The 10,446-nt window shown below is 42.8% G+C and overlaps 1 protein-coding gene across 2 annotated transcripts in view; it reads left to right on the forward strand.

Moving 5' to 3' along the window:
• IP6K2 (inositol hexakisphosphate kinase 2) overlaps window positions 1-9,353 on the forward strand; it is a 54,681-nt gene extending 45,328 nt beyond the window's left edge. For both annotated transcript variants that reach the window (XM_040358939.1, XM_040358938.1), the window contains 2 exons: window positions 2,457-2,632; window positions 7,970-9,353. In XM_040358939.1, coding sequence (XP_040214873.1) covers window positions 2,457-2,632; window positions 7,970-8,485 — 692 coding nt within the window. In that variant the 3' untranslated portion in view covers window positions 8,486-9,353. The remainder of the gene's footprint in view (window positions 1-2,456; window positions 2,633-7,969) is intronic.
• Window positions 9,354-10,446: the final 1,093 nt, after the last annotated feature.

Below are 10,446 nucleotides of genomic sequence, written 5' to 3' on the forward strand. Positions count from 1 at the left end.
AATGCCAGCTGTATGCATATATGTGGCAGCAAACGAAGTGGACCTTCTGCTATGCTGCTTCTGCATAAATGTATTTGGCCAGTTTTGCTGTGTAATGCTGGGAGCACACTTAATTATGCACCCCAGAACGGTGACTGTGCTGCCACCAACAGCTCCCGGTCACCTAGCAACGGTCGGGAGTTGGTGAGATGGGATCACAGTGACAGCCAATCGGGAAGCTCATTTAAAGGGTTTTTTTTTTTAAATAACAAACATATCATACTTACCTCAACTGTGCAGTTCGTTTTGCACAGTGTGGTCCCGATCACCATCTTCTGAGGTCCCCTGGCAGCTCTTGCATCGGTAAACCCCCTAGGAGAAGCATTCTCCCAATGGGGTTACCTTGCGGGCACGCTCCCGAGTTTAGCCATTTGCATGTATAGACCCAAAATCCCGGCATCATTGTGTTTGATTGACAGCAGCGGGAGCCAATGGCTGCGCTGCTATCAATCTATCCAATAAAGAGCCAAGAACCCCCAGGCAGAGAGGAAGAGCGTGTCACGGCCGAGGCAACGAAGGGCTCAGGTGAGTAAAATGGGGGGTCGGTCACTGTCAGAAGTTTTTTTTTTTTTTTTTACCCTAATGCATAGGATGCATTGAGGTGAAAAAACACAAGGGTTTGCAACCCCTTTTAATGCCAATTTCTTTAAAGAGCCTGCTTCTGTTGGTGGGAAGGTAGTTTTAATAGAGAAGCATGATTTTTTTTTTTTTTTTTAACAATCATATTTACCTAGGTGGAAGCAGCAATGATGCATGTCTCCTGCCGGCTCTAAAACTGAGAACCGAGCAATCAAACACTACTGATCACTTTGGTTTTCAGAGCTCCCTGAGCAGAGAGCTGGTGACTTTCAGTCACCGCTCTCTGCTATGGGTGGGAAGCGGCTGGCTCTGGCTCTCGGTGGCTTGGGTTGTAAATGGCTCATGACCATATTGTCGCGATTTTGCTCCAGTCTGGACCGGTTCTGTGGCATCAGCCAACAGCGGGCTTCAGCCCTCTGTCTGCTGAAAACAAGTTACAGGAGTGCAGAACGAACTATATTCCTGTGATCCACAGTAGAAGTACAAGCAAAACAAGCTTTGACTGTACTTCTCCTTTAAACATGCTTGGGATGGAGCACAACTTTCTGTATAGAAAAGCACTGATTTTGTTCTGTCTGTTAGTCGTAAAATATGGAGGCTTTCCTCGTGGTCGGAGGTTTCGGCAACGTTTCATTCCCTTGTCCAAGTATAAATACCTAAGACCCGGTTCACACTAGGGCGGCACGACTTCGGGGGCAACTCGGCAAGGCGACCTGAAGACGACTTCAGATGCGACTTGCAAAATGACTTCTGTATAGAAGTCAATGCAAGTCGCCCCAGAAGTCGTACAAGAACCTTTTTCTAAGTCGGAGCGACTTACATCGCTCCTATTAGAACGGTTCTATTGACTACAATGGGACGCGACTTGTCAGGCGGCTGAGTCGCCCCAGTGTGAACTGGGTCTAACGTATGTCTTTCAGAGTAGAAGCTGAGTGTGTGTAGTAATGTGTATTTACTTTCTGGACTGTGGCTGCTGAAGAACAGTGGAAGTATAGTGCATACTGTTTTTTTTTTTTTTTTTTTTTTTTTTTTTATTGATTTTTGTAATACATGAGAGAGTTCCCGTTAATCGATTGACTACTTGTGGATCAGCCAGTTTTCCCCGCCTTTTGCACCCTGTCACTGCTCGCTCGCTGTCTTGCACGTAGCAGAGTTTGCACCCTTCAGCAAAGGTGACTCTGTAGTCTGTTTAATCTCTGTTTATCATATCTTAAGCAGTCTGGTGATTAGACTTGGTACTGGGAAGTAAAAGCTGATTAAATCTAAATGCCTCGTGTCACTTCCAATGTTCTCCTCTCGTACTAAGATGTCTGTGTCTTTCTGTAACTTTGAGGTTCAATCTTCTGTAATACCATTGACAGGTGACATGGGTCTGAGTCTTGTCTGGACATACACAAAGCGGCAGCAGCAAAGAGCCAGTTGCCAACAGATCATCTACTGACATAAAATCCATAGAGTGGAAGTTTCTAATCTCTTTTTGAAAGTCTTGTAACTCTGGAGTATAAAAGACTTAGTTGTTTACTGTTCCTATAATAGCCAGATTTATTTCCAACCCGGAGAACAAATGCGTCTTTGTATACACACTCAGAGTATCAGTAATCTGCATTATTGCCATATAAAAGGTTTTCTTTGAACACTTCTTTTTCAATTTGCTTCTTAGCGGAAGGAATCTGTATCCGAGAAATGTGTTTTTAAATGATAGCTTATCTAGAATATATTGCTTTAGAAGTATCTAACTCAGGCTCACTCTGCTCCAGCAGGAATTTGTAGTATTGGTTATGATAAAAGACCTTAGATTAGTCATGACAAAAAGTTGTGTATGTTCTTTAACTAATCAGAATTCATCTTATTGGAAAACCTGACATGTCGGTATCAAGTACCATGCGTCCTTGACCTGAAGATGGGCACGCGACAGCATGGGGACGACGCATCGGAGGAGAAAAAAGCTAACCAGATCCAGAAGTGTCAGCAAAGCACATCTGCAATCATTGGGGTTCGTGTTTGTGGGATGCAGGTGAGTTTCCAATAAATAATAAAAAAAAAAAAGATTACTTTGTTCACATGAATACAGACTGCTTGTTCTATCATATTGCTAGCCGGGGTCTACCAGTGCTATAAAAGCAGCTTTCTATGCTCTCCAAGCTGGCCACAGAGTATGCTGGGATTTTTCATTGGCTAATTCTTAGTTCATGATATGATTGTAGCAAGAGGAAAGCTCACCCAAGCTCTACCGCCATATAGTATAGTTGGTGTGTAGTTCATGATACGATTGTATTTTAAGCATTTTTATATCCCCTGATTTCTATTAAGCAAATCAGTACACCGAGGATCATTTAGAAAAACGTCCAAAAATTTTAATGCATAGAAACGATCACAAAAAAAGCAACATTTCGAAGTCGCACAGGACCTCTTCGTCAGGCAAGTGATACAGACATAATGCAACACAGTGATATATATAAAAGACAGACACCAATTTGTATATATATATCACTGTGTTGCATTATGTCTGTATCACTTGCCTGACGAAGAGGTCCTGTGCGACTTCGAAATGTTGCTTTTTTTTTTGTGATCGTTTCTATGCATTAAATTTTTTTGGACGTTTTTCTAAATGATCCTCGGTGTGTGGCGGATATATCTGCATGATTGCCTTTCCAGTTCCCAGCTGGTAATCGCTTCAGCACCCTCCTTTCTTATTGGCCGTTCTCCAGGAAGGTGTGCAATTGGAATATTTTTGAGACTGATTTCTATTAAGACTTGGAAAATTTGAACATTGCCCTTGTTACTTGTTAGCAAGTTGCTGATCTCTGTGTTAAAAAAGGTGCCTATAAACCAGCCTTTACCAACCTTTTCAACACAGAGGAACCCTTGAAATAACGTTTTGGTATGAGGGAACCCTTTATAAAAATGACTATATAGTCCAAGATACATTGGTATGATGGTCATTAGGAAGAACGCTCCTTAGGCTCCATTCACATCTAGGCGGACGAAATCGCGGCGTTTTGTCCCGCGAATTGCGGCGGCAAATAGCGGCGTTTTGTACCGCGATTTGCGGCGACAAAACGCTGCGATTGTCCGCCTGGATGTGCCCCTCTATGGAGATGGTCCCCGAACGCCGAAAGCCGCCTGAAAAAAAGGTCCGGGACCTTTTTTCAGTTGGCAGGCGTTCGGCGTGGAGATGTGAACCATCTCCATAGAGGGCAATGTGTTTCCAGCCCTCTGGCGGCGGCACACTACAGGCGACAAAACGCCTAGGTGTGAATGGGGACTTACACTTGTGGTCATTGGGAAGAATTAACCCCTTATAGATCGCTAAAAAGATCAATAGTGTCAGTGGGAACTTATCTGAGAAGCAGAAATTGTTCATTGCTCAATGAACCCCTAGTAGCCTCTGGGGGAACCCTGATTGAGAAACCCTGCTATAGACTTACCACCATCAGTAATTGCTCAGCAAACACAAACTTATAAGGCTTTGTTCATCTGGGCGTACTTAAAGAGGAACTGCAGTCCGCTCACATCATTTGTAATAAAAACATCTTTGCCATTCTGAAGCTTCTCTCCAACCACTTTGCATATTATTTTATATATACTGTGATCCTGTACCTGCCAAATATGCTGGCGAAATCTCCCTCCACTAAGTGGCTGCAGCCGTTTTAACTGTGGGCAGCTGAAGCTGCTGCCTGTTCACTTCCTGGATTTACACAGACACACACAAATGTTCATTGGTCCTCTTATGACTCATCCCCCCTCCCTTCCTGGCAAACTCTCACAAGAGGGAGAGTGAGAGCTGTGCATGATGTCATAAGCCTAGGCTAATGACCAGACAAACAGGAAGTGGGCTGTATAAGGGATTTACTGGCAGAAAAAAAATGTTTTACTATCCAAAGTTAAAACAACAACAAGGGCAGAAGATTTAGTAGATGGAAAGATGAAAAAATGGCTGAAGGTCCTATTTAACTGTACACCTATGCAAGGTGTTCCATGCATCCCATGCTGGCAGTCCCATTTGTGTCAGTTGGGACAAAGTCATAACTCCAGCCAAAGCTTTTTAACTGGATCGAGTAGGTAAGGGTTAGAACAGTTTTTTGCTGTAGGTAGGTACAAAGGCATCAACAAAAACACATTTTCTAGTACAATGAGAGAAGTGTAGAAAATGTGTAGGTTTTTGTATTGCTTGGTTACTAATCCACACGCATGTCAGACACATGGCAGCCCCATAAAAATATATGGGGTATATTTATAAAGAAGTGAATGTCACATTCACCAAACCTTAATTACATGTGAATCTTCCCGGTGCTTGTTTTTTAAAGTCTCACCCAAACCCACATCCTAAAAAAAATAAACAATAAATGGTGTATTCCGTGCTGTTCATACTCGGTCACTCTGAGATTTTGTTTTCTGTATTCTGCAAAAAATAAAAAACCTGGTTGATCCTTCTTATCTCTATCTCCCCCTTCTGTCCCTAATTCAGCTAGGGATTTTGCAGTGGCAACTCTGCACATGCTCAGTTTTCAGTGAGTTTCTATGCTGAGCATTTTCTCTCAGAAGACCATGTGACTATAGTCATACATGTGGGTGTATTATGGTAAATGACAGCCCACTCCCTCCTCCTCCTCCTCCTTGCCCACTAACCAGCCAAACACAATGGGGAGGGGGGGATATTACATGTAGATTGATGGAGGCTTCACCTTCCTCGTATTCTAAGACACAGGCTAGAGGGGGGTCACACAGCCTGTTTTTTTTGTTTTTTGAACATGTGACCAGCAGCAGAGGACTAGAAGCTCCTCCTGCTTAGGTTTCCCTGCAGACAGACTGGGAAAGATCTGGGTCATGTGACCGCTGTATATAGATTAGGAAAGGGGTACTTGGATGTTTTTTTTTTTTTTATTAAAATGATCGTGCCATCATCCATATACAGACATAGAAGGGACAATGTAAATTATACAGTGTGTGTTTAGTATCAATTTTAAATTACAGGTTGCCTTCACTGACTGGTGAATGTTACATTCACTGCTTTATATGCCCCCCCATGTGTTCTCTTATAAAAGGAGGGAAGTGGCTTTTCCAGAGTAAGACGCGGGGGGGGGGGGGGGGGGGGGGAAGGTTGTACAGAAGATCTAGATGAAAATGGTGATTAGCATTGTTGTATGAACGGCCGTGGGAATTGTGTTTTCTTATTCCCTTAATAATGTCCAATATATTCAAGTCTGGTGGGAAATTATAGCTGTTTTTTTTTACTTGAAGTAAATCTATTTGTATTTCCTTCTAAGCCACTTAGTAATGGAAAGCTGAGGTGGGCACCCTGTTTATATCTCATTAGGAGCAGAATGATTTGATCCTGCAACATGAAAGGGTTGATTATAACCCTTGTCATCCGAAGGGGAGGACATCACAGCAAAATCACTGGTTGTGTTTGGACATTGTGCACCCGGGGATGACAGCCTGGAGAATACCAGACTCCACTGAGTGCAATTGTCTAAGCCCTGTGTAAACACCGGCTGGTCTCCTTGTTTCATATTTAATATAACAGTTTGGAAAACAGCGCTGGTTACAAAATGTTCCCATGTATTGAGTAACCTGGGTTGGTCTTGGCTCTTTAGTCTATTATCTGCCTCTCACAAAAAAAACACATAAAAATGAAACCACCACCTCCTCCTGTGCTGCAATATTACTAGGAGGATGACCGCCCCAGTGCTGGCATAACTAAATGTCAGTGGTGCCAGCTGTCATATTGTTTTTTAGACAGGTTCCTTTGGAAAGTGAGCGATTACACGAACGGTATGACAAACAGTTTGCTAAAGCACCCATGTGTCATCATTTAATTGGCATTCTTCTTTTTTTTTTCTTCTTTCATACCGTCTCAACTTTTCCTCCTTTGCTGAATCTCAGTGGTGCCGATCTCCTCCAGAATTTACTAGACACTTCTTTACATGAACTCCAGTGACAGCTGCACATCGTGGCTCTGGACTGGTTTCCTTCTAGTAATAAAGGATTGTGCTTGCACAACATGTTTTGGCATGGCCCCCTGTAGTCTTTGTCCGTTGTATGTTTGTTTGACAGAGAGATAACAGAGGAGCAATATAGTCACCCATTGGCAGAATGTGACTGAACAGGGGCCCTAATGGCAGGATCACCACGTGTTGTTATTTTAAAGAATTGTAAAGTGACATCTAAAGTTACATCAACGTGGTAAAGCTTATATGAAATTGTAGCACTTGAGCTGAGGTATATATTGGTGATTGTAAAGCTTTCTGCGTCCCCCTATTAAAATAATATATAGGTTATACTTGCCTGCTCTGTGTTTTTTTTACAGAGAAGCCACGATCCTCCTGTTCTGGAGCAAGGAGCGCGAGACGGCGCTCCTAGCTCCACCCCCCATGCACCCGCTGACCATCAGTGCAGGAGAAAAGTTACTTATTTGCCAGTATATATTCTCTCTCTCTCTCTCTCTCTCTCTCTCTCTCTCTCTCTCTCTCTCTCTCTCTCTCTCTCTCTCTCTCTCTCTCTCTCTCTCTCTCTCTCTCTCTCTCTCTCTCTCCCTCTCTCTCCCTCTCTCCCTCTCTCCCCCCCCCCCCCTCTCTCTCTCTCTCTCCCTCTCCCTATAAAAATGTATTCGCTTGATCGCGCAATTGTCATTCAAAGTGTGACAGCGCTGAAAGCTGAAAATTGGCCTAGGCAAGAAGGGGGTGAAAGTGCCTGGTAGGCAAATGGTTAAAGGGCCTGTAGAGATGGGGAGGAGCTTTATGTACTGGAGGAGGTATGCGATTCTGAGCAGAGATCGTGCTGTGAGCTCAGGCAGCACATGCATAGTGAGAGGAAGTGTTTGACCTGAGCAGAGGATTCACATACTAATAAAGCAGAAAAGCACTGGGGTGCCGACAACTCTGGAGGGATCAGCCATTTCAATAGAGGTTGGATAGCATGGTTGGCTCACCATCAGAAATAAAGTAATACACTAAGGGCAGGATTGCCAGATACTACATTGAAGCGAAACTAAACTCGATTTAACAGTTTAAAAAAAAAAAAAAATGGTTACATCCCCGGGGCTGTCATATTTGGTTGTGCTTTCAACTAAACTGTGAAACCATCAAAGTGATAACTGATCACATGTGCATCACCATGACAGATGAAGATCAAACCGGGGCCAAGAGAGCAGCTCCCTTGGCTGAAAACAAAAGGGAGGTTTTAGTTCAGGCTAGTAGAAGCATTTTGGGAATTAAATGATGGAAACCTTGCAAAACACCTACATTTTCATAAGAGCCTTGTCATGAAATGTTACTTAGATTGATTATTGTGCACTTTGAATAGTCCAGATAGCCCAACTAACGACCTTGTTCTCCCACTTTCCTTTCAGGTCTATCAAGCTGGGACGGGGCAGTTAATGTTTATGAACAAATACCACGGCAGGAAGCTTTCGGTTCAGGGTTTTAAAGAAGCACTTTACCAGTTTTTTCACAATGGCAAAATCCTACGCCGGGAACTGATAGACCCTGTCCTTAAAAAACTGACAGAACTCAAAATGGTTTTAGAAAAACAGGAGTCTTACCGGTTTTATTCCAGCTCCCTGCTCATCATCTACGATGGGAAGGAGTTACAGGAAGTTTCCATGGACTCAGACCCCGAAGATCTGGGGGACTTGTCGGAGGAGTCTTCGGACGAATCGGCGGGGGCCTACGCCTACAAACCTTCTAGTAATAAACACAGCTCCAGCAGCACGGTCGACGTGCGGATGATAGACTTTGCGCACACCACCTGCAAATTTTACAGGGAAGACAGCGTTGTACACGAAGGCCTAGACACCGGCTACATTTTCGGACTCCAAAATTTAATAGCCATTATTAAAGAAATAAGAGATGAAAATGGAGAGTGAAAAAACCTGGAAGAAACTACATTTCGTACTGAAGCACTATAACTAACTAATGTTAATTCCAAAACGACGGCCACTATGTGGTGGTCGAAATCAAGACAGGGTTCCATGGGTGTGACCCGTGAGACGACCTGTCCAAAAATAAAAAAAAATAAAAAACAAGAGGGCATTTACTTAGCTGTGCTGGACAGAGCACCGGTTAATATTGTTATACTTTATTTATTTTAAATATTTCTAAAACATTCCATATTTGATGATTCAAATACCTCTGTTACACCTGTGTGTATATATATTATTTTTTTCAATAAACTTCCTTTTTTTTTTTCTTATCCTCTCCTCCCCCACTTTTTTTTTTGTCTACCCTCTCCCTTCACCCTTTTTTTTGTTTTTGTTTGTCGTGTTGCAGCCACCAGCCGTGGAAATCAAATGGACTCTATTTAACATTAAGCTTGGCCCTCTGTTACATACCTGAGGCTATAACGTTTGCCTGAACTACAGTTTATATGCCAGATTATCCATTATTGCATACAGAAAGCTAATGAAAAACACAAAAAAAAAATAATGACTCTGTATTGGATATTATTGCCTGGTCCTAGCATTGTAATCTAAAATTTCTATTTATTGGGCCCCCGAGCCCAAGTTACAATAGCAGTGTGGAACATGATGTAACTTCATGAACATATGTGCCTTTTTGAATCACACGCAAATACGAAATGTCAACCGGGCCGAGGCCCCCCCCCCGCTTTGTGTGAATCAAATTGATATGTTCCTCCGATAAGCCTTGAAGTTTACCACAAATGCGTTCCATGTCATTTGCACTTTTTATTTTATTTGCTTCTTTGAAGAGATCATTAAACCAAATACAATTTTTTTGTGATATGCGTTTGTTAAGGGGATCAGTAAAAAAAAAAAAAATTATAAAAAAAAAGCGAATTACATGCTTTGCTGACACAGAACGGGTATCTATACTTTAAAGGGAATTGCTGTGTGAAAAGCCCCCAATGGAAGCTGCTATGCTGTATGCCAGATTCTAGCTCCAGACCAGAGATGTCATTCCCGCCGGGGATGAAGACGTGTCGCTTCAGATGCTACGGGGGCAGTCAAAATCCGGCAGCGTCCATATGAGGCTTTTAACACGTGTCTTTGTTTTGGTGACAGGTTCCCTTTTTAAAGTGATCAGGTGCTTTATATACATGGGAGGTCGCCATTTTTTTTTTTGGGTGAACTGGCCCCATCATCAAAGGTTTTCATGATTGAAAATGCCTGAAAGAAGAACTGCCCAAGCTGCTCCTTCCCCCACCAAGATGTTTCTGTTTTTCTGAAATATTAATGTATTTGTGTGCTGGGCGCAGATCTGTGAAAGAGGGATTTTTCAGACATTTCCCACCCTGAAGTGATGGCGCTACTTCAACGTTCAAACCCCCTGAGAAAAAAAATGGCACCTCGCATGTTTATAGGCCTATGTAGACTTAAAGCGTGCCTAAGCCCAAAAATGAAGATGGAATGTATGGCAGCTTACCGCTCCTTAGGTGAGGTGACTTCTTTTTTTTTTTCTTCTTCTTCTTCTTCTTCTTCTTCTTCTTCTTCTTCTTCTTCTTGTTCTTGTTCTTGTTCATTTTTCACCTGGTGATCCAGCCAGTAATACACTTCCTGTCCTAGGTGACAACGTCCACGTGCTGTACTCTATAAAGGAGCAGCGTAGTCACCCTAGATTTCTCAACTTTTTTGAAATACAACTCCCCTTGTCTCATCTCCTTTTCATAGGAATGAGCAGATGTGTAGGCCTGTGTTTTTTCAACTCCAGTCCTCAAGGCGCCCCAACAGGTCATGTTTTCAGGCTTTCCATTATTTTGCACAGGTGATTAGATCAGTTTCACTGCCTCAGTAATTACCACAGCCATTTATTTCATCTGAGGGAAATCCTGAAAACATGACCTGTTGGGGGGGCGACTTGAGAACTGGAG

This window comes from Rana temporaria, chromosome 7 (assembly GCF_905171775.1).
Source record: "Rana temporaria chromosome 7, aRanTem1.1, whole genome shotgun sequence".
Taxonomy (NCBI): domain Eukaryota; kingdom Metazoa; phylum Chordata; class Amphibia; order Anura; family Ranidae; genus Rana; species Rana temporaria.